The 22,064-nt window shown below is 53.9% G+C and overlaps 6 protein-coding genes across 6 annotated transcripts; 4 read left to right on the top strand and 2 right to left on the bottom strand.

Annotated features, from left to right (window-relative positions):
- Positions 1-1,322: 1,322 nt before the first annotated feature.
- BDP81DRAFT_348221 (uncharacterized protein) lies at positions 1,323-2,260 on the top strand. The gene is made up of 3 exons (XM_060586160.1): positions 1,323-1,611; positions 1,671-1,802; positions 1,885-2,260. The coding sequence occupies exons 1-3, from the start codon at positions 1,561-1,563 to the stop codon at positions 2,170-2,172; spliced, it is 471 nt and encodes a 156-aa protein (XP_060445901.1). The 5' UTR covers positions 1,323-1,560; the 3' UTR covers positions 2,173-2,260.
- Positions 2,261-3,274: 1,014 nt separating this feature from the next.
- Positions 3,275-3,976, top strand: BDP81DRAFT_393966 (uncharacterized protein; the record flags this gene model as incomplete). The annotated part of the gene is made up of 1 exon (XM_060587888.1): positions 3,275-3,976. The coding sequence occupies one exon, from the start codon at positions 3,275-3,277 to the stop codon at positions 3,974-3,976; it is 702 nt and encodes a 233-aa protein (XP_060445900.1).
- A 361-nt stretch (positions 3,977-4,337) lies between these two features.
- Positions 4,338-5,239, bottom strand: BDP81DRAFT_449340 (uncharacterized protein; the record flags this gene model as incomplete). Its single annotated transcript, XM_060592394.1, has 2 exons — positions 4,338-4,589; positions 4,691-5,239. 2 exons carry the CDS (start codon positions 5,237-5,239, stop codon positions 4,338-4,340), a joined length of 801 nt encoding a protein of 266 aa, XP_060445899.1.
- Positions 5,240-9,128: 3,889 nt separating this feature from the next.
- Positions 9,129-11,404, bottom strand: BDP81DRAFT_393963 (snf5/smarcb1/ini1; the record flags this gene model as incomplete). The annotated part of the gene is made up of 2 exons (XM_060587887.1): positions 9,129-9,452; positions 9,530-11,404. 2 exons carry the CDS (start codon positions 11,402-11,404, stop codon positions 9,129-9,131), a joined length of 2,199 nt encoding a protein of 732 aa, XP_060445898.1.
- Positions 11,405-12,852: 1,448 nt separating this feature from the next.
- BDP81DRAFT_221865 (DNA-binding protein) lies at positions 12,853-14,761 on the top strand. Its single transcript, XM_060582808.1, has 4 exons — positions 12,853-13,093; positions 13,386-13,574; positions 13,658-14,449; positions 14,506-14,761. Exons 1-4 carry the CDS (start codon positions 13,078-13,080, stop codon positions 14,727-14,729), a joined length of 1,221 nt encoding a protein of 406 aa, XP_060445897.1. The 5' UTR covers positions 12,853-13,077; the 3' UTR covers positions 14,730-14,761.
- Positions 14,762-16,312: 1,551 nt separating this feature from the next.
- BDP81DRAFT_449336 (PHD-finger domain-containing protein) lies at positions 16,313-20,524 on the top strand (the record flags this gene model as incomplete). The annotated part of the gene is made up of 6 exons (XM_060592393.1): positions 16,313-18,333; positions 18,550-18,646; positions 18,936-19,264; positions 19,359-19,808; positions 19,863-20,046; positions 20,102-20,524. 6 exons carry the CDS (start codon positions 16,313-16,315, stop codon positions 20,522-20,524), a joined length of 3,504 nt encoding a protein of 1,167 aa, XP_060445896.1.
- Positions 20,525-22,064: the final 1,540 nt, after the last annotated feature.

Here is a 22,064-nt window from a genome sequence, read left to right as displayed (position 1 = left end):
TGGACGCTTTGTGAGTGCTCGTCCCAAAAACTCCGAAGCCCAGCGCACACCCAAATTCAATAGTCTCGTCGCGGAGTCGCGTGGCAGGCTCTGCAAAAAGGTTCGTGAGTTTCGAGTCAGTCGCATACCTCCGAGTTGCCGCGCTGGAGAGTAAAAGTCAGTGACCTGGACAAAAGGTTCTCTCATCCGGGAACGTACAATTTCAGATTTGTTAGTCGTTCATGTGCCACAAAGTGCCTCTTATAAGACAATCAGCTTATACTTATCCTGCCCTCAATTGGATCACCTGGCTCATCGAATTGGGCATGCTCGGGTATTCATGTTACTCGTCGATGAGATACTTCTTATGAGTTTCGTGCAGTAGTCGAGCGCAAGTTAAGGTTGGTGATATCGAAAAAGTGTATAAATGAATAGGCAATCGTACTACGTGAAAACCTTCTCATGAAAAGCGATTGCCGTCGGTCTGGCGATGATTCCGAGTGAGAGGCTCATCTCATGGGCTGCCAAAGATTCGAATTTGAGTGAGGGCGTAGTTGATCCGTTCCGGGTGGTTAAGTTTCCAGGTTGTGCGTCTGCCAAGACGTCACATTCTCTCAGAAGAGAACTCTGAAATGAGAAACGAAACGGACGCCGGTAGTTTGTTTGAGCTTCCCCCGCAAATATTGGAAACAAGACAGACGAAAAATTTAGAGAGAAGGGGATTTGACGACATTGCGCAAAGAGATATTATTTTTACAACGTTGAACATGGAGGCTGAAATCAAAACATGTGTGGGTGCACCAAACCAGCCAAACACACAGCCCGGAGAAAAGAAAACGCAGCGGGAAGTTGTGTGGTTCCAGTTTGCTTGATGCTATTCCGCGCCCCCCCCCCCCCCCTCCCCCCCGCCGCGACCCAATGACAGGCCCAGCTCGGGGCCCCGGGTGTGTGTCCGTTTAGTTTTTACACAACGTTAAATCCTGCAAAGTTATGCAAGAAAACAGCATCGGATTGGTCGGTGTCTATGAAATGCCGATTCGGGTGACATCACGATTCCCACTCCACGAGTTCGCCCTTGCTTTTCAACAGGGGTAGGGGGAAAAGTTGTAGCTGGCCAATCGAATGTTGCACTTACCGGTTCGACGCTGGAGACCTTTTGTTGTAACTCTGTCATCACCACTCGGCCGATCCAGTGCTTGCCAGGTCCCAATGTAGGTAGCGTTCCCGCAGGCCCGTCTGTTGTCAACCAAGTGCGGGAAGACTAGGTATCCAATTGTGCCTGGCTCTCATAGCTTCTCCGTCCTTCTAGACCCATGCTAACCGTGCCGTACTCGTTTCCCAAGTCGGAGCAACCCGTGCGACCAGACTGCCTCGGTGCAACACCCCCTTCTCCCCGAGTTCGTGTCTCTTCACGTGTCCCGTCGAGCTCTAACTCGCGCCGTCCTCCTGATCTTGAAAGGAATTCTACTCCGTACTGAATTCATACAACTACTCTCCGTGCCTACTCACCGTTCCAGTGAAGCTTGCCGTATCCTACTCACCCAACATCGCTCAACGTGACATTGAAACATCATCGTCAACATGTCTTTCTTCGGTCTGGACCTCGCCCAAAAGGGGCTCTCCCTTTACACTGTCAGTGACGTATCAACAAGCAATGTAGCTGGACCACTAAGCTAAAACCAAATGTCCAGATCCCGGCCGCCTTCGTGATGGCCATGCTGCCCAACGTCTACGCCGTCTCCGGAGCAGGGGCGCACTACGACCTCTGCAACCCGCGAAAGATCCAGACCAGCGTCGTGGCCGATGACAAGATAGACAAGATTGTAAGAATGACATCCTTCCATTTATAGACAACCTTACCCTCCTATCCAAGTCCCTTGACCTTCATCTCACACGAAGCTGTAGGCCAAAGCCCGCATCCTCCGTGCCAAGGCCGCTTCGGAGAACGCCTTTGAGACACTCGGCTTCTACTCGGCTGCCGTGGTCGCCGCCAACTTCTCCGGTGTGGACGCCGAGACTGTCAACGTCTTGACGCTGGGCTACATCGGCTCCAGGGCCTTGTACAACATCATCTACGTGCGCCTGCAGGACAACCGGAGCTTCGGCCCCGTGCGAAGCCTCGCTTGGCTTGCCAGCATCGCCATCACTGTTACGTTGTATGCCAAGGCAGCTACACAATTGGCGTCTTCCTGAGCTGGGCTCTTCGATGATAATAGCTCTCAGCGGCATGGGGTACAACCTTTGCCGCGTCTAATGAAACTTTTTTTTTTTTCAATTCAAGCCTCTGTATGAGTGTGATACGTTTCATGTTCACGTGCAATGAAGTGTTTCTTGTACGAGCCTGTCGGTAATCGGTGTCAATGTTGCATAATGGAAAACGGGAAGCAAACGACCTATGGCGGGAGCACAAAGCTTGTTCTTCAATTTGACGGGGTTCATTCGGGACGCACGATCCAGCGCTGTCGTTGTACATGATCAGAGACAGCAGTAAGCCACCTGTAAAAGTGGCCAACATCGTAGCCATATCCATTCGGAAGGAAGATAAGTCAGCTCATCCTAAGCTCGCACGAGATTAGCATGAATAGGAAACGTGGGCTTAAGTTACCTTACACCAATCCCACAGTGGAACAATTCTGGAAAGCCTCACCGTCAGCCCTAACATATAATTGCTAAGCTTCTTTGACCTTCAGAAAGTTGGTCCAATAGTGGCGGAAGTATCACATCTCTGTACCACAACCTTCCGTCTCGTGAGATGGCACCCTCACGGCAGATTCGGTCTCAGAATGGACTCCTTCTGTTCTACATAAGCCAGTGGCTCCTTCCTTGGGTGAAAGAGCGAGACCGAAAGTGAAAATTGAGGCAACCACGAAGCCGGTTTAAGAGTCCGAAACTGTCTCGTTGACTCAACTTCTTTCCGTTTCAAGATACCTATCTATGCCTGCAGTGTTCCTTCCCCCAGTAGGAGACATTTTGAGTCGATTACAGCAAGAGGTGAAAGACTTCAACTGCACTGGCTTTGGCCTTTGGACCTTGTCTTACCCATCACCATCACCACCCTCTTTTCCAGTTCTCCTATTGCAGTCGGCTCACGATATTTCAACATCACTTTTTTCAGCCATTCTTTCATAATTAAATCAAGTCTCACTTTGGACAGACAAGTCTGACAGTCATTCTCTCAACTTCGGTCCTTCTCGGTAAGCCTCTGATGAAAGTACAAAAGGAAGCTCTAGACTCAACACTAACCAAATATCAAGCCTTCCTCACCAAGTTTAAACCAGCCGCTTCAATATTCACAATGGGTAACCTTGTCATCTCCCCCGTCATTTCTACGGTGCTCTTGCTGGGCGGCGCCGGCCTCGTGGTTGGACTCCACGACAAGTTTTCTGCCAGTCGTGCTGCTACGACTTCTACCACTCAGTCTATCGCCGCGCCCGGAATCGATCTGATAACTCTCACTGGAACCGGCTCCAGGGCCACTTATTTGAGATCCTTGTTGCCCCAAGGAACGCTCGTCGTCTCTCCCATCAAGGCCAACGTCAGAGTAGACTCCATCTCCGCGATCTCGGCGATCCCCACTACTACCATCAACTGCGACCACAAGTGGTGTCAGGATGGCACGTCTCTTTGTGCCTACTGGGCCGGCATCACTGGCTGGGATCCTACGGAAGGTCCGGTTCCTGGCGAGACTGTCACCTCTGTCGGCGAGTGCAGCGTTGTTCCTTCCCAGGTTGGAAACCAAAAGCGCGACACTATGAACGAGATGCTCATCACCTCGGTGCCTACTCCCTCAGTCGACTGCAAGTACAAGTACTGCGACAGAAACACCCAGTATTGCATGTACTGGGCTGGAGTCACTGGCTGGGATCCTTCTCTCGGCCCCATCCCGGGCATGACACGCACCTCTCTTGGTGCTTGCCAGGCGCCTCCTACGGCTGCCGTCAACGGCACTACCGTTCCGACCACTATGGTGACGAAGACATGCACGAGTTGCAACTGAAATCAAGCACCAAACAGCGACGAATTTACACTTTCGGAATTCTAGAGGCACACGGGAAGCTTAGTCTGGAGGCGTATGCGACTAAACGTTTTGGTGGAGGAGGCTACTAGGAGAGCAAGGCTCAGACTGGTCGCCAAATAGAAGCTTGCATAAGGAACCAGGATATCTTGATTCTTCAATTTTGTATACGCGAATACGTGAATATGAACGAGTGATATGTACTGAAGAATGGGTGAAGTATGTACGATGTTGCCGTATTGTCCGGCCTTTCTCGAAGCCAGCTCCTACCACTGCTCCTATTCCATGAAGGAAATAGATTTACTTCACGCGGCTGCTCCCAATCGTGTCAGTTTTTCTCAACTCAAAAGGGTTCCCACAGCGTAGACTCACCAGGTCCGGTGACGGAGGTCGTGATAGCAGTATCCTCCACATAGACGCCAGAGAAGAAGAAATCCTCGTTGGTGTCGGCGTAGCCGTCACGGGGAAGCTCGAGAACGCCCAGATGCCAGTCCGCGCCGTTGGACGACGTCGAAGCAGAGACGGGAGCCACGACCTGCTGCAGAGGGGCACTGCCCTCGGAGTGCCAGAAGCCGACGCTTCCGCTTGAGAAGTTCTACGACACAATGGTGTAAGTCCATGCTTCTAAGCCCAACGTGTGAAAAGTACCCTTCCCTCCATACGCAAGAAACAGAAGGGGTACAGAGACAAACTCACAATTTCGTAGGCGACGTTGTGCCACACATCCGGCTTCCACTCCGTCTTCCACAGGCTCTTCTGCTGCACCATAAACTGCAAGTTCATGTTATTCGTCGCCGACTCGCCACTAATCCACCCGCTCTTGAGCTCAGTGAAATGGCTCTCGAAAAACGCAATCTGGTGCTCGCGGAAGATGCTCGGCGCGTTGACATCCTTCCGGGAGATGCTGAAATGGTACCACACCTTGCCCGAGTTGATGGCAGCTTTGGTCTGCGGGATGAGCTCGGTGCGCCGCATGTTTTGGCCGTTCCAGTAGGCCGTGCTGTCGAGCGTGATTTTTACGCCTTGCTTTGACGCCGTGTCGGCCGGGTTCTTGTAGGACGGCGAGAGGTTTACATATTTCGTCACGTCGCCGGACCCGTGGATGTAGTACTGATAGGGCCCGACTTGGTTGGACCAGGACCACTTATTGAGGTCGGAGGAGGAGTTGAAGTCGTTGAAGCGGCCGTCCCAGAGGATTTTGGCGGAGGTTAAGGGGAGGAGGGTGAGGAGGGCGGTGACCTTCATATTGGCGGTTGGACTTGGTTGCGGGAATGGGAATCAGTGACGCTTGGCTGGAGATGCATGGAAAGTGTGTCAAAACTCGTCGGACAGGCTCATCACTTTTATACCATTCACAGACTGAGCACTTGTACGGCAATCCGGGACGGGGAAATATCACGACATTGAATATAGTAGCTCGGCGAACTATAGCAAACGAAGGGGGTTAATGCTTGAGGCACGAACAGGTCACGAGTAATATAAACACACTCCGAACGGACCGTCTAGCCAGGGATGTTCAAGGGGGGAGAAGGGGGAAGCTTATTTATCTACGTCGCATTTGTTCGGACAGCACCCTCCGATCCCATGGTGTAAGCTGTAGACGTTGATTTGGGGAAATCTGGATGCACGGGAGATTTAGCCTGTATGGAGTCTAAAGCCTGCCCACCCCCCACACGAGCACGAACTCGGAGCATGGGGGAAGAAAAAAAGGGGGTTACGTTATTCTGTGGTTAGGGCATGCTGGTTTGACGGGAAACCTTGATTGAGCAATACCCTTTTGACGGGCTCGCGGCCCATGCTGAAGCAACGTTTGTCAAAAAAGAACTCAATGACATCGTGGCGTGAAAAACTGTAACTTTGATGACGGATGAACGGGTGTGGATGACCTTAAGATTCCTCAAATAGTCGCCTTTATCGAAAGCCACCAACAGCCAAGGAAAGCTTGTTCTTCTCCACGTACCGGTTTGGATACCCTCAAGTCCCGTTGCCAAGTCTGGCGTTCGGAGGCAAGTCAGTAGGGTGGCGTCCCAAGACGCGTCGCGAGGGTCACATTCGGAAGCAGACCAAGACTGATAGGCCCTGTTTGTTGCGCGCACACACACGGCAATATCTGAGTGGGAGGGTTTGGCTCCAGATCACACGTTCGCATGGCATTGTCCTACCATACTTCTAGTATCCCAGAGAGCTTCCATTGTGTACGGACAAACACGGCTGAGCACAGCGTGGCGGGTCACTGATGTTGCGGAATACCCTTGAGTGTTAACGCCTCGCCATCATGGGGTACCGTTGAAGACGTTTTCGCCGTATGCTGATATAGGACCACGGATATGTATGGACGATGATGCGGCTCCGGGTTAAACTTACACCACTAAACCTGTGGAGCAAAGGGAAGATCGTAGTAAACTTTCGAGGAATACACTCTCGATATATCCCCCACGCACAAAGGTGATGATCACGCTGGCATTATTATGGGCCTGTTTTGAACATTGACATCTGGGCCTAAGTGGTTCTCAACCACCTCCCGTCTCTATTGATGTCCCATAGCCATCAACTATAATATCTATTGGCCGCCTCGTATAGGCGCATACATTAACTTTGTGCAGGACTTGTTCGAGCCTTCGAGGCTCAACAGCGGCACACGGAACCGTGTATAGATCACGAGAAGCAGTAACCTCTGCGTCCGGAGAAAGTCGAGAGAGAAGTGTATAAAATTCGCTCTTCTGACTCTGTCCAGTCTCTCTCTCTTTCTTCCTCTACACCATTCAGCGACTTTAGGTAAGTATACATCACAGAATGCCCAACACTTACAAACGAATAACCATCAACGCCACCAATCCAAGATACTTCATCTCACATCAAACACAACAACATCAAGATGGTCGCCGTCAAGACCACCCTCGCTGCCACGGGCAACCTGGCCCTGGCCAGCGCCACCTCCTTCACCACCATCACCACCATCACCACCTCCACCACCTCGGAGCCCGCCACAGCCGTCGCGACGCTCACCAACCCCGTCGCCCCGCCCCTGCCCCTGGCCACCGGCTCCGCTCCTACGGAGGCCATGATCGCCCGCCGTAGGGAGTGGTGCAAGGAGAATAACTCCGACAGGCGCTGCAGACCAGGCTGGTACGAGAGCCCGGACAACTACGCCGGTTCCATCAAGTACTGCGTCGACTTCTATCTCCAAGAGTACAAGCAGAATCCTACCAAGGCTGGCTGGATCGAGGTGGCCATGGACAGGTCCGGGTCCCCCCCTATTAACCGCGAGGCGCCCGTCAAGAAGCAAGATTTCGACGCCAGCCTCAGCGAGGAGGATCCCCAGAACGCTGACGACAACGAGGGCGTCGACAACGAGGGCGTCGACAACGAGGACGACGATAGCGAGGACGAAGACAGCGAGGACGAAGACAGCGAGGACGACGACAGCGAGGAGGAGGATGACAACGACGATGAGGACATCGACGACGACACCGCCAAGGTCGCGGCGGCTCTCAGGGATGAATACGGCTTCTCCAACGAGGAGCTCGCCACGCTGGGCCTCGCACTCCTCGAGGATGACGAGGGACAGGACAAGTTCGATGCCATCATTTCCTCTGTCATCGGCTTCCCCCCAAAGTTTGGTCGCCCACAATTCAAGCACCCTTTCAAGCACCCTCTCACACAAAGCCCCCTTCGCAAGCACACATCCGTTGAATCCCCCCAAAAACCCAAGGGCAAGCAGACGCAGCAGCATAAGAAACACGAAGTAGAGCTTGAACCCCATCACAAGCCCATTAAGCCCCATGTCCATGAGGAAGCTCATCATGAAGACGAAGAAGAAGACGAAGAAGAAGAGGGAGCGGAAGAGGGAGCGGAAGAGGGAGAGGAGGAGGAAGAGGACCATCACTAGGCCTCGCCCTCAAAAGGCCACAGTAAACGCATTTGAAGACCGGCTCCTATTTCTCGGGTCCTCATCGAAGATCTAGAACTTGGACGACTGCCAATGTTCAGTTCAACTTTTTTTTCTCTTTTTCAGGGGAGCCATCGTTAACGGAGTAGGACGGTGGGAGGCGCGGCGTGCGATTTTCTGTTTTTCCTCTGTCTTTTCAAAAAGTTTGTTCTAGTAGTTTTTCGTTACACTGGCTGGATTCGTCGATTTCGAAGCATCTAGTTGGATGGCGAAGATGAACCCCAACGGCCTGGCAAGCATGCGTGGGCATCTTGCCATTGTAGGCACCTGTTGGCGGTGAAAATGGCTTATGACCATAGGCAAATAGCTCTGGTACCTTTGCGTACCTCATGTAGCCATAGTAAACCAACCAGTCAGATAGTAAAGTATATGCCCACTTCCAATTTGTTGCGGCTGTGACGTACTTTTATCAAGGTGGATGAGCAAGCTCTGCACCGAAGTGAACCCCTATGTCTGTGTCTCTCCATATTGTTGATCCATACACATATGTGGCTGAAAGAGTGAGGAGATATAGACATTGTAAGCTTTCTTGTGGTATTACTCTTACTACCAGCAGCCTCAGCAGCCTTTGTTCAGTAAGGTTGTCTACCTTGTCTACCAAGGTCACTATAGCTGACCTCTTCCCACTCTTTCACGCCTTACACAAAAGCCTAGCCTTTGAAGCTCTTCTTCTCCCTCTTCCAAGTCGTATCCTAACAAAACACTTCCAATCGGAACTCCGGCCATTCCTACCTTGCCTTACGAGCAGGGTTTGAACTCCTAAATCTGTAAAAAACCGGCAAGAAACGCGTTCTGGCTCACCCCTGTCCCCTTCTATCCGTTCCACTGCCAGTGATAATGATATCCTGTCTTTTTTTCCTTCTACAAACCATAGACGAAATGGAAATGGACTGATCTCTTATACAATGCCGAGCGTGCTGACTTGGCAACGCCAACGTCCTTAGCCTAAAGGTTGCCTCTTTTTTTTTTTTCCTGTGGACGTCACAGGAGCTGGAGATGGTGGCCAACCGCCAGATTTGCTATTCTGAAGTGATGATATGACGGGCTCGTCCTCAAATCGCTGGCTCGGCGCCGATACTTATGGCCCTAGGTGAACATGGCTGCACCTTCCAGAAAGTTCGGCTCGGGCCTTGACATCGATTGGCATAAGTACCAATCGGGGCTCGCTGCCCGAGTGTAATCGACTTAAGTCGTTCCGGGTGCCGTGTCTCTGCCTTCTCTAGCATCCACCTTTTGACGATGCTGCTTATTGCGCAAGTGAACCTCAAAGTTGCCTGCCGTCATTTCCGGCCCAGGTGTGTACAGCTTGCCGGGGCAGTCGAGACAGCGGATACGGGGAAGGAACATCCATCTAGCACCCTCAGGAGGCTGTGACCCTGCTGGTACTGATATCGGCATCTCTGTGTCAGGGTTGATGGCTGAGTACTTCATCATGCCCTCGAAGTTATCAAAGGTATACGTTTGCTTCAGCTGCTGCAAACAGTTCTTAAGCCATTCTGGCGGCGGGGGCTATCGAGCATGTCAGCTTCCATTGATGGTTACAGCCCAAGCCATCCATGACGGTCTCGCATTTCATGATCACTTACAGCAGGTGGTGGCGGTTGACCGGCAACAGGTGGTGGAGCAGGTTGTCGACCAATTTGGCCTTGAGGGAGAGGGGTGCCAAGTTGAGCAGGGAGAGCCTGACCGTTTGAGGCCGGCGTAGACGGCGGAGGCATTGAATTTGCTGCGGCCGCGGCCGCGCTAGGTATGCGAGTGTGTGCGGGTGTTGACGGTGTCTGGGAGCCACTCGGGGTGAACCTTGCTCTTGGATTCTGGAGAAGTCGCCTCAGCTTATCCTTGCCAACCTTCAGTGTAACAATGAGTTGTGTAGGCTCCTCAGTCTCGTCGCGAGTATCGCGAAGGGAGCGGCCAAGGTTTCTTCGAGTCTCGTGATGATGGACGATGCTCGCTTCAGGCGTTTCAGAGCGACCGAGATTTGTGATGCGTTGCTGAGCAGCACTTGCGGCGCCCCGAAGGCCTCTTGTCCTGGCCGTGCCGCCAAGCTGAGATACGCCTGGCGAGTCCGGTCCTGAGTCTTCACTATCATCGGAATCGGAAACCTCGCCATCGCGTGCTCCTGGCCTCTTGCGGGTGGTGGCTGGCGCGCCGGCCACACGCTTGTATAGCGTGCTCTCTTCCATGTTCGGCGCAGCGCCTGGAAGCACGGACGAGACAAGGAGCGTCCTGATAGTGCGCTGCCGTTCCTTGAGATCGGGAAGTTGCGGGCCACCGCGACGGTTGATAGATCGCTTCTGGCGTCTCTGTTCCCGGGAGAAGATGACCTCGTTGCGTTCCAAATCGGCGTCACTGAGCTCGTAAAGATACGGAGCATACTCCTTGGCCTGTTGCTGGGGTCTGAATACGGATGGCAGAGGAGACGGCAGGAAAGCGGCGATGAGATCAGGGTCCTCGACCGGTCTCCCGTCAAAGGGGTGTCCGACGCTGTACAGACTCCGAGTGAAGAGTTGGCACTGCTCCCGAATGCAGTGGGCAATTGCGGTGGTGAACTCGCCGGACAATGACATGTCGCGAGTCATTGAGGAGGCAAACTCCTCGGGGGAGTTGAGTGGGTTATTGATGTCCCACTCGAACTGGTCGACCAAGGTCACGCCGCCAATAGTGACATTGAGCTTGATCAATATCCTCATCTCGTCATTCTTATAGGCAGAGTAGGGCAGCTCTGGGTCGAGCGCGTCCTCTTCGGAGAAGACTAGGGGATAGAAGTCGTTGAGCTGGTCGCGCATTTGTACCGTGACCTGATCCAAGACGGGCTTGTGCTGTGCATCAAGAGGGATACCCAGATCTTCGACGAGGTGCTGCGCAAAGAGCTCGCCCGGAATTACCCTGTCGTGGAGGTTCCATGTGAAGGTGTCGCGAAGCTTTATCTTTTCCCAGTCCACGTCTATCCGTATCGGCACGAGCTCCTCGTGTTGCTCCGCCTGCTTTTTCAGTTCTCTCTTTTTCCATCTGAGCGGATGCGACTGGCGCTTCCCCGGCCGCGGTTTCTGGCTGGGGTAGATGACTTGAGCGGGAAAGGGCGCTCGCATGCGGGGATCGATGTCGGTATAGCCGTTGCCGTAGCCACGGTATCCTTCGCCGTATAATTTGCTCGGAGGGAAGTACAAGCGTTGTGCTTTGATGAGGTTATAGTCATCAATCTTGTCTCTCGTCTGTTGCATGTCCTTCTCGAATCGTTCCTGGGCGTCCTTCATCGCGACAGAGTAGTGCCAGTCGCGCGTCACGTAGCGCTCGACCTGCAACTTGTTGAACGAGTCCTTGTCTCGTACGGGAAGGGCCTTGGCGGCGGCAGAGCGAGGAGTGCCATCGTGATCGTTGGCAGCGGACGCGGAGGTTGATGCCGAGGACGAGGCTGTCGCGCCAGCCGCGGTAGGCGTGGACGTGGACGGCGGCGCGGCCATGATGGGGAAATGTGAAGGGTCCCGAATCGCCGCAGCGATGCGACTGCCGAGACGTCGAAAGGAAGACGCGCGATCGGGCCTGGGTTCGTATTGGGCGCGTGTGGTGGCGGATGCCAATTGACGATGGCTCCAAAGTTCACTTGGGGATGAGAGGTGGATTCTGCTACGTCTGTCGCAGCCTCTCTCTCCTGCTGCGCTGCGTGTTGGTGTTGTACCGGGGAAGGCTGGCACGGGTATGGCTAACGCATCTCATGTATCTGTCTGGTATATTCGCGGGGAACTGCCTCTTTTATATAGCAGGGAGACTTCATGGTGTTAGCACAGACTGACCAATGCGGCGCCCAGGGGAGTTCAGGTCAGCGCCAATCGCAACCTGGAAATTTTCCAAGTTCAGGTACCAAGTGAACAAAGTATCTTGCCGCACAAGTCAGCTGTGTAGGTACATCTAACGTCCTTGCCCGTGCTTCACGATCTGATCGCGTTCCTGAGCCTCAGCATCTTGGAATCGCGCTGCAAGGAGCCACCAATGGCTTTGACGTAAGGTATGGCAAGATGTGGCTGATGACATGATGGTATACGGGAGGGCAGGCAAGTTACTTCTTGTTACTTTACTTGGCAGTCACGCCTAGCAGCCGGGAAGATGCAACTGATTTACGGGTCGACCATTTCGGCCGAGATGGACATATAATCTGGCAGATCCAATTGCGCGATAAGCGCCGTTCCCTTCATGGTATTTTTAGGTAGATGCATCTTTCTGCGCTAGATCTGGCGGTGTGTGCAGCCAACATGAGGCCATTCACCTCTCCAGAAAAGGAAAAAAGGGCATGTCATCTGGTGTGCCTGTCGTGGCGGTACGGGCCGAGCTTTTGCCGGAGGCAACTCGCTCATGGCTGGGAGGAAGGCACAAGGGAAGGTTGCCCTGAGTTCCGTGTTTACTCAGATACCCGTGTAGATGCGTTCTTCGGTGTGTTTAACATACCTACCTTGAAGCTTATAGCTCGGCACAAGGCTCCAGCTGCTCACCATGAGACATTCTTGAGCTTGAGACAGTCGGTAAGGTACTCCGTACCTTGAGAACTCATTCGAAGTACTAGGCAACTGCTGGAAGTTCATCGTCATTGCCTCACGCCTACTAACAGTACAGCTCAAGACAAGATTTCAGCAAGTGACCCGCCAAGCATAAAGCGGCACTATTTCATATTTTGACTTGGGAGTGCATAAAAACACCTCAGCCAAGGTGTCACGGTATCAATGAAAGAGAGAGAGAGGGACGTGGCTGGCGCGACACGCGAACAATGGCCCAGATGCGCAAGGCGGTTTTTAAGCGATGCGACCTATGCACAAAATTCCCCACCAAAGGTACTTGACGCTGCTGGGCTTGCATAAGCACATAAAGGTACTGTGTAAGGTAAGGTAGAAGGAGGGATCGAGGGAGCACCTGCTGCGTGCCTGCTTGACCTTGACCTGCCCGAGCACCCACAAACAGCAACGAGCCCCTCCTTTCCCCGCCCTGAAAATCGACGTATTTGTCGTCAAAATACTTACGCCCGACACACCAACTTTGCATTGCATCTCTTCTCACGTTCAGTTCTTCGAGTTCTGGACCGGTGCATCGCTATCTCTGAGATATCCCTTTCGTTTTCCAGTCAATTACCCCAGAAAATACCGCCATCATGTCGGAGGAGATCGGTTAGTACCTCCCTGTTCTTTTTCGAGCTCTATAGAGCACTGCGCGCAGGTCCCTGCCTTTGCTCGCACGTTTTTGCTGGTGCTGGTGCTGGTGCTGGTGCTGGTGCTGCATTTGCGTCACATACCAAAACAGCCCACGCAGCTACCCCGCCACCACCCGAGTACAATACAAAACGCACACCATGCTATCCAAAGCAGATGACATTGCCTCAACGTGCTCAACGGGACTCGGAGGATGACAGGAACTGCGCCTTCGCCATGGACTTTTGACAGACAACTAACAATTCCCCAGACTACTCCCTCAACAACCCCGATACTCTCACCAAGTACAAGACCGCCGCTCAGATCTCTGAGAAGGTCTTGGCTGCGGTTGCCGAGCTCATCAAGCCTGGCGAGAAGATCGTCACCATCTGCGAGAAGGGTGACAAGCTCATCGAGGAGGAGCTCGCCAAGGTCTACCGTGGAAAGAAGGTCAACAAGGGTCCGTCTCCCTCCCTCCCTCCCTCCTGCCTGTTCGTGTGCTGCCTATTCCTGAGCATCGCTGACTTCCATCGCGCCTTGCAGGTTTCTCCCACCCTACCACCATCTCCCCGGCTTCTTTCGTGACCCCCTACACCCCCCTCACCACCGATGAGGCCGAGGCTGGTGCTGAGATTAAGGAGGGCGAGCCCATCAAGATCCAGCTTGGTGCTCAGATCGACGGCTTCGGTTCCATTGTCTGCGACACCGTCGTTGCCGGTGAGATCACTGGCCGTACCGCCGACCTGGTTCTTGCCAACTACTACGCCAATGAGCTCCTTCTCCGCTTGATGCTCCCGCCCGGTCTGCTCGCTTCTGGCACTGACGAGGAGAAGGCCAAGGCCGCCGCTGCCAAGGCTCCCACCCAGGCCAAGATCACCAGCCTGCTCGAGAAGGTCGTCAAGTCCTACGACTGCAACCTGGTTGAGAGCACCACCTCATGGCTGTTTGAGCGCAACGAGATCGAGGGCAAGAAGAAGATTGTCCTTGCTCCCGCCGAGGGCACCAGAGGCGATGGCACTCCCGAGATCGGCGAGGTCTGGGGTGTCGAGATGGGCGTGAGCTTGGGCGCCGGTAAGGTCAAGACCTTGGACTCGAGAACTACTCTGCACCGTCGCACCACCACCAACTACGGCCTTAAGCGCCCTACTTCCCGCAAGATCCTCTCCGAGGTCCAGAAGAAGTTCGGTACTTTCCCCTTCAGCTTGCGCCAGCTCGACGACGAGCGCGATGCCAAGTCTGGTGTTGTTGAGTGCGTGCGTGGCAACGTCTTCCGCGCCTACGAGGTTGTTGGCGACAAGGACAACTCCCCCGTCGCCCGCTACCTGTCGACGATTGGTAAGATTCCTCAAGTGTGCAAAATCGACTAGCTCAGAGTGCTAACATATCGACAGCCATCACCAAGAACGGTATCACCAAGCTCGGTGCGCCACCTGCTCTTGACCTCGAGAAGGTCCAGTCGGACAAGAAGATTGAGGACGAGGAGGTTCTCAAGATCCTCGAGCAGCCCCTGTCCAGAAATACCGGAAAGAGCAAGAAGAACAAGAAGAAGAAGAAGCCGGCCAAGAAGGCTGCTGCTGCGGGCGGCGAGGAGGAGGAGGAGAGCGATGAGGAGTAAGGCGATCTCAGTGTAGGAAACGGCGATGACTGTCAATGAGAGGAGCAAGGGGGCGGCCCGATTTTACGCCCACAAATTTTTGTCGTGAAAGTCAAATGTGTGATTGTACTCCTTGGGGCAGTCGATGGATAGAGCCATTGCCAGGATGAGGCCGGAAACAGGAACGCTCGCTCTGCTTATCCGACGCCAAAAAGTTGGCTGGCTGGCTGCACGACTGCTTTTTGGAATGCCGAGGAGAGCTGCTCGCTCGCTCATCTGAAGCTTCAGCCAGCCGCCACTGCAGTCCGGGACGTCAAACGTCACCTAGGAGGCACAGCAGGGAAAGCAGCAAGCAGCGTACCTAGGTTCCAACAGTTGCTTAGTGCTCCCTCCAACAGAAGATGATAGACTGAATGGAAGCCTGGACTGGCGGCAACCCCAACAAAGACAAATCATCTATCTACCTGCACGCACGATGCATCTTTGAGCATGCCTGACCTTCCCCGAGTCCAACCTGTGAGTCCAGAGTCCAGTGTTGGTTGACCGACCATTACAGAGTGGGATAGCAACGTAACGATATGGATGTCTGAGAGAGAGCAGAATGAGAGCGAGACGACAGGGGTGTTAATGTCTCGATGAGACGATGAGACGGAGCACGCCAGGTCCCAGGAGACACCGTCGGCCGGGGGAAGAAGGCGAGCCACGGCCCACGAGGATGGGTGGAACAAAATTGTCCAATTCCAGAGGTCTCCGGTTTCCCGTCCTCGCCGGGGCCCTGGTCGTTTTCGATACGGCAGAACTTAGAAGACCCGCCAGATACCCAGATGGCGGGTGCCCAGCCCCTGGTAAACCATGATGGAAGGTAAAATGGAAGCGGACCTAGAAGCCCGAGGCCCTTGATCTTTTGCAAAGACCACTGTTCAGAGGTTCAAGGGAGCAGACCTCCCCCCTCTCCTCTCTATCTTGGTTGATGTAATCATTATCTATATCAGGTATGAAAGAGGCAAAGTCTGCCTAAGGTAAGGTAAAGAGACAGATAAAGAGGCACAGGAGGGCTGGCAAAAGTTGGATGGCTGACGCCAACGTGCGGGAAAGTATGTCCATGTCAGAGGGCCAATAGTGACCTTGGCCGATGCTGTGGCACTGAACAACAGCGCTGTGACCTGCACCCGCCCCCCCTACCCACCACCTGTACTCGCCTCGACTGCCTTGAACACCGCCGTGTGCCCGCCTAAGGTAGACGCCCGTGGCCGCTCAAAGACACCCAAGGCAGGGAAGGAGGCAAGGCCATGTACCCAAGGTAGCTTTGTAGCTCTCCATTAGCCCCCCAGTCCGTTGTCTCCGAAAATCCTCGAGGTCCATCCCGCAGCTTCACACCCTTTCTTCTCCCATCCCTCCTTTTCCTAAAGTCCTTCGCGTTGCAAGTGGAGGGAACGCGCCCGAACCGTATCGCTGAATGCCTTCAAAGACGAGAGAAGTAATCATACCCAAATTTGCCATACAAAGACACGAAACTAACGCGATTTCAGGCGTCCGACTCGGAGCGTTTGCCCGTCTGGTCCAAGGCAAGGAGGTCAGGGGCCCTCGAGAGCCCAGTTGCCATGATGCCCACGAGTACGAGAGCCACGCGGTCGCGCTTTTCCAGCCCGCATCAGCACGCCAATGGAGGAGGAGGATCGGAACCTGTCAAGAAGAGCAATGGGGCAAGCGAGGCCTCGAGGACGTTCATGCAGAAATGGTTGGAGCCTACGGTGCAGAGCAAGCCAAGCTTCGAGGAGGCTGGATTGATGCGATACGGCGTCACCGAGAATATGGCGCCCCTGGGGACGCTGCCAAAGGGACCACCGGTCAAAAAGCCAGGCCAGGAAGTCGCGAATCCCGTCAGGAAGATTATCCTCAAGTCAAGCTCGGCAAATTCTGCTGTCGCTGCTGCTGCAAAGGCGGCGGCGGCAGCGGCAGCAGCAGCTGGGGAAGCAGACGCATCCATGGCAAAACGCTCAGAGACACCGACACCAACACCAACTCCCCCTCCGCGCCTTCCTACTCCTCCAGCCAACGCTCAAAAGGCGACCAGAAAATCTCTTCCCGCGCGTGGTCTGGACGACGACGACGAAGACGAGGACTACACGCCCAAGGCAACCGCAGGAAAGAGCCAGGGCCGTCGTGCATCTGCCTCCATCTCACGCAAGAGTGTATCGCGCTCGTCGGTAGGACGTCGCGCATCGGCTTCTCTTCATCAGATGGCTCCCTCAAGCGACGCCGTGCAGCCCTCAGAATCGACGCCCGAGAACAAGGACGTCGTCGAGAGGGCTGTGGAGGTCGCAATCGACGAGGCGCTCCGGCACTATCGCTATCCCACTGCGTGGGCACTCCGGACCCTCTACGACGAAAATTCTTCTAACCCGGTCTTCCTCTCCATGTTTGAGGACGTCTACCACCAAACAGCCGACGAAGACACCCTCGACGAATTTTCTCGCCTTATCGAGGAGAAGAAGCGAGAAGGCAAGAAGGACAATCAGGCTTGCTACTTTTTTGTGCCCCCTTCCACCAACTCGCGCTTCACCCCCCACAAGCCAAAGCCGGCACCCTACGGGAACCTTCTTTCTCTCGACCTCTCAAAGTCGGACGACGAAGACGACGATATGCCCCAAGTCACCCCAACAAAAAAGGCCAGCCAGCGCAGGGAGATTCCGGAATCACCCATGGGTATGAGCATCGACGACGAAGAAGAAGACGACGACACTACTTTACTGGCGGCGGAAACCACTCTTGTTGTGACCATGACCCCGTCACGCAAGCGCGCCCGGAGAGATTCTGCAAGCAGCGACTCGTCCTTGTCAGAGCTCTCTGCATCGCCGTCTCTGCCACCCGACTCGCCTTCGCCCAGCTCTCCGCCCGTTTCCGCGGCTGTCCAAGGCGACCGCCACAGTCGCCGTCACAGTGCCACGACGGCTGTCACGGCTGCTGGGGCCGACCCCGAGACCACCTTGACCAGCGCACCACCGCCAGCCGATCCCCAGCCAATGAAGAGACGCGGCAGATCCCTTGCTGCTAAGACGAGCGTGTCTGACGCATCCAACCCAAACTCACCCACCCTCCCCCCAAACGTATCTCAAGCTGCAGGGGCTAGCAACATGCCTGGTCGACTTTCTTCACCCATTTTCCCCAATCTTTCGACGACAACAGCACCCTCAAAGGCGAATGGCAAGAAGAACGCCAACAAGGACAAGACCCCTCGTGTGCTGCCCAGCGACGATGCTACCACCCTACGCAGGAGAGATGCACGCGATAGCACGGTCAGCCAGACGCCCCAGCCTGAGAGCCATATTCGCGGTTCCGACATGAGAAGCAGGGCTGGATCTATGGCCGCATCTTCGCCAGCAGTAAATTTGCGCAAGTCGGCAAGGACACCAGCGCCGAGCTCAAATCTGCTTGCAAATCTGACTCTGAGCACGAGAACGACGAGATCAGCAAAGAGGACACACGACGAGATCGACAACACGAGCTCGCCGACTGCGCCGTCAATCCTCGGAGAGGTGACGCCCGCCACGAGCTCCAGGGCCGCGACCCCGACGAATCTTCGTCCTACGAAGAAACAACGGACTGGTTTGCGTATCAAGACTTCGTAAGTTGCCTTTTTACTCTTTGCATCATGAAATTTGGGCTTTGCTGTGCCAAAGCGGATGGCTTGACATGATGAGACGAGGGTGCCAGTGATGAGTGGCGCGAGCCTGGCAGCGTCGCACCGCAGCATCCTCGCCTCTGCCATCATCCGTCCATGAAATTTCATCCATGGTGGTTCGCAAAATCAAGCTGGACATAGACTGACGCATTATCACAGGCCCGTGAAGAAGAAGGGAGGTACTGCGGCTGGACTACCTCGTGCCAGCGGCGAGGGCGGTGCAGTTACCGCCAACGGCGGTGGTCCAATCAACCAGGTAAGCTACCAGTCCAGCAATGAATCCTTCAACAGCACGGAGCTGCGGTCATTTTGACTGATGCCGCGCCCTTATTGCTGCGTACGGGGAGCAAGGAGATGATGGGGTCGGGCGAGAGTCGGCGAATAGTGAGGGCATGGTTTTTCGGGGGCCAAGGCGCACATCCCGAGGGATACTGAGTTTAGCGGCCAGTCCCGACCTCCCATTTTTACCGGCCAGCCTGCACCCACACTCCTACTCATTTCCCGTAAATTGCCTCAACGACCACGTTGCTGACACATCTCATCAGGATGAGAATGACGACTACTGCTCAGCATGCAGCGGCGTTGGAGAGCTGGTCTGCTGCGAGAACTGCTCCAGGTCGTTCCATTTCGAGTGCGTTGACCTTGGCCTGGGCGACACTCTTCCCGAGGAATGGTTTTGCAACGTCTGTTTCAGCAGTAGATACCCCACTAGGGTGCCCGAACACAAGGGTCCCTTTGGCGGTTTGATGAACACTCTGGAGAAGACTAATCCTCGAGCCTACAAGCTGCCACAAGGCGTGCGTGTGTATTTTGAGGGCGTCAAGGTCGGTCCTGAGGGCGAGTACGAGGATGTGGTCGTGCCCGCTAAGCCAAAGTAAGTGACAATTCCTGTTCTCAACATCTCGCCATCTTCCAACCATCTCATCTCGTTTCTCCCTGGGAATCGCTCCGACTGACAGCCACAATAGGAAGAAAGGCTACGAAGAAGCTCCGGACTTCTTCAAGGTTCGGGAAGCTGACGGATCTGCTGTTTTATGCCACAATTGTCAACACCCGACCGCCGATAATCGAGCCATCGTTCCCTGCAGCCTCTGCGGGCTTCACTGGCACCTGGATTGTCTCGATCCTCCCCTGGCAATCCCGCCTGTGGTGCGAACATGGCGTTGCCCGGCGCATGCAGACGACCTGTTGGCTACGTTGCCAGAGGAGCTTGCCCCAGCTCACCGCTTCCGGAAGATCAAAGGCGCCCCGGTCATCATCCCTGCTTTCAGTCGCGGCATGAAGAACAATGGCTTCATTGAAATTGACGACGATGACGAAGAATCCGAGGATGAAAATTCGGGTTGGAGCGACGTCAAGACCTTTGGTCGCGTCTATAAACTATCCTCCAAGGGTGTTGTCCTGGACTTCATTTCTCAGTCAGTTCTCTTGGATCGTTGCTTGGGTACTTGGAAATTCTAACAGATCTGCAGGCTTCGGAAGGATGGCGCAGGCCACATCAATGGCTCACTGGCTTCAAACACAACCCAGGCGCCACCAATCAGCGAGCCAATGAGCGCTCGTTCACGTGTTGAGCAGCAAGCAGTGCTCAACTTGGTCGAACTGGCTTCCACTCAGCCGACCACCAAGCTTGACGAGCTGACAGAGGCATTGCTGGTAAGTCAAGAATCGGATGGAATTACAAGCACCTGTGACTGACACCTTCATACAGACGAACGCCGAGCCAGCTATGCTCTCGCTCATGGCTCGTGGCAGCGTTAACAACTTTGCCAGCGGAGATCTGAATGTTACTGACAAGCAGAGTCTCCGCGCCATGTTGGCTCAGTTGGAGGCCATGACTGGCCGCATCAGAGGCTTGCTTGGAGACGACCAAAAAGACAGCGGTGTTTCTGGTATGGACATCGAGGCCGATCAAACGGCGATCGACTGTAACCATGCCAACGGCACTGATAGCACCGGGGACAACTCAACTTCGATTAAGAACGAGTCCGTCGAGCCACCAGCCGACCTTCCCACGCCAGCGACAACGACCCAAGACAATCTAGAGCCGATTCAAAGCCTAGGCGAGAAGTCTTCGCAGGAGGTCCCCAACGACGCGAACGAAGAAGATGTGGCCGACATGGATATCGACTAGGCTAGCGTTGACAGCGACTTCAACTATATGTTTAACTGATTATTCTTATCTTACCGAACACACCACACAAGGGTAGTGTCGGGACGCTAATTGGAAGTATACGGTTCGCCTCGTCCCAGGACTAGGAGATCAGCAACCAACACCACCAATTACGGGTATAGCCCATTTCCTACTCTTTTCTTATTTGATTCCCCAAGACACGACCCCCACACGGATCTGGAGTTTGGGATGGATCAAAACAAAGCAGCGAGCAAATGCAAAGAAAGACCGGCAAAGGAGGCCGGTCATAGAGAGAATCGACCAGTACTGAGACAGGTACAACAGAAAGCCACACAGGCTTCGAGTGGACCGACAAAGCAAGCTCGCATAGTCGCAGCTTTGCGGCCATGGAGAGTGCAAACCGGATGAGAGAAAGCACGCAGAGTGTGCTTACAGCGAGAGGAGACGGGCATCTGGTTATCCGCCCATGGTGTGTCACCTTGGGGAAGGGAATTGTGTGAAGGCCAACTTCCTTGTCTTCGCTTTCCTATTCACTTCTCTCTCCATTTTTCTTTTCCCTTCCCTGGACTTCCCCCCCAACCCTGCCTCAATCTTGTATCATAGGCCATTACCTCTTCTCGTAATTTTCTCTCTTTTGGACCAGCAGGCAGGGGTTGGCTGGCTAGTGGACCAGGGGGAACAGAACACTTCTTTTTTTTCAGGGAGGCAAAGAGCGAGAAATCCAATTTGGGAAACTGGTTTCGAATTGACCTGTACCTTGGGTCCGCGCCAGGTTGAGGGAGGGAGAGGGAAACGAGAGCAGAACCGGAGACAGAGAGAGATGGCCTGATGAGGCCAGTAGATAGAATGCTATACCGCATGATCTATGTACCTACCATTGCTGTTCCCTCCACCGCTTTGATTGAGAAAAAACCTCAAGCTTACTAACAATTATGCCCTATTTGAACATCTCCCCTAGTAAGAGCCTGATCCTGATAGACAGGAGGAGCCCGACCCCCCCCCAATCGCCTCAAAGATTAATCAATCAGTTAGTTGCCTCTCTCACACGCACATCGATGGAGCAGGTGGTCAACGTGCATCACCGAGACTGCAAACTCAACAGACCATACTCGGGGAAAAAGGAGACATCATAAAATGTTTTCAAACATTTGACAGGAAGTGACAGGAAGAAACATGGCTTCAGTATAGGTTTGTTACTCGGCATCACAATCACAAGTGTCCCTCTCGAACGAAACAGTAGGACCCAAGAAAACTTCGAGGCAATAACAACTAGCTTTTACGACAATGCTTGACTAACAATACCTTATACTCATGCTATCTAGTATGAAGAAAAAAACACTAAAAAAGAAAAAGAAAAAGAGGAAGAAAACCCAGCAGCCCATAGTAAAAAGTTTGCGTGGCTACAAAAGTGTTCTTGACTGACTGCTAAGCAAACGAACCCCGGCGGGTCAGCAATCATGAGAAATTCCCCTGACACACACACACACACACACACGAATGCTTTGACTGCGACTCCATAGCTCTCTCATAACAAACAGCG

Source organism: Colletotrichum phormii (assembly GCF_030913505.1).
Source record: "Colletotrichum phormii strain CBS 102054 chromosome Unknown BDP81scaffold_9, whole genome shotgun sequence".
Lineage (NCBI taxonomy): Eukaryota > Fungi > Ascomycota > Sordariomycetes > Glomerellales > Glomerellaceae > Colletotrichum > Colletotrichum phormii.
Note: the sequence above shows the minus strand (reverse complement) of the source record. Positions and strands in the feature narration are given on the sequence as shown.

Coding starts and splice junctions, on each gene's coding strand:
- BDP81DRAFT_348221 (XM_060586160.1), top strand. CDS start 1,561: ATGTCTTTCTTCGGTCTGGACCTCGCCCAAAAGGGGCTCTCCCTTTAC. Junction 1,612..1,670: donor AGGGGCTCTCCCTTTACACT/GTCAGTGACGTA, acceptor CCAAATGTCCAG/ATCCCGGCCGCCTTCGTGAT. Junction 1,803..1,884: donor ATGACAAGATAGACAAGATT/GTAAGAATGACA, acceptor ACGAAGCTGTAG/GCCAAAGCCCGCATCCTCCG.
- BDP81DRAFT_221865 (XM_060582808.1), top strand. Junction 13,575..13,657: donor TGGAAAGAAGGTCAACAAGG/GTCCGTCTCCCT, acceptor CGCGCCTTGCAG/GTTTCTCCCACCCTACCACC. Junction 14,450..14,505: donor CCGCTACCTGTCGACGATTG/GTAAGATTCCTC, acceptor ACATATCGACAG/CCATCACCAAGAACGGTATC.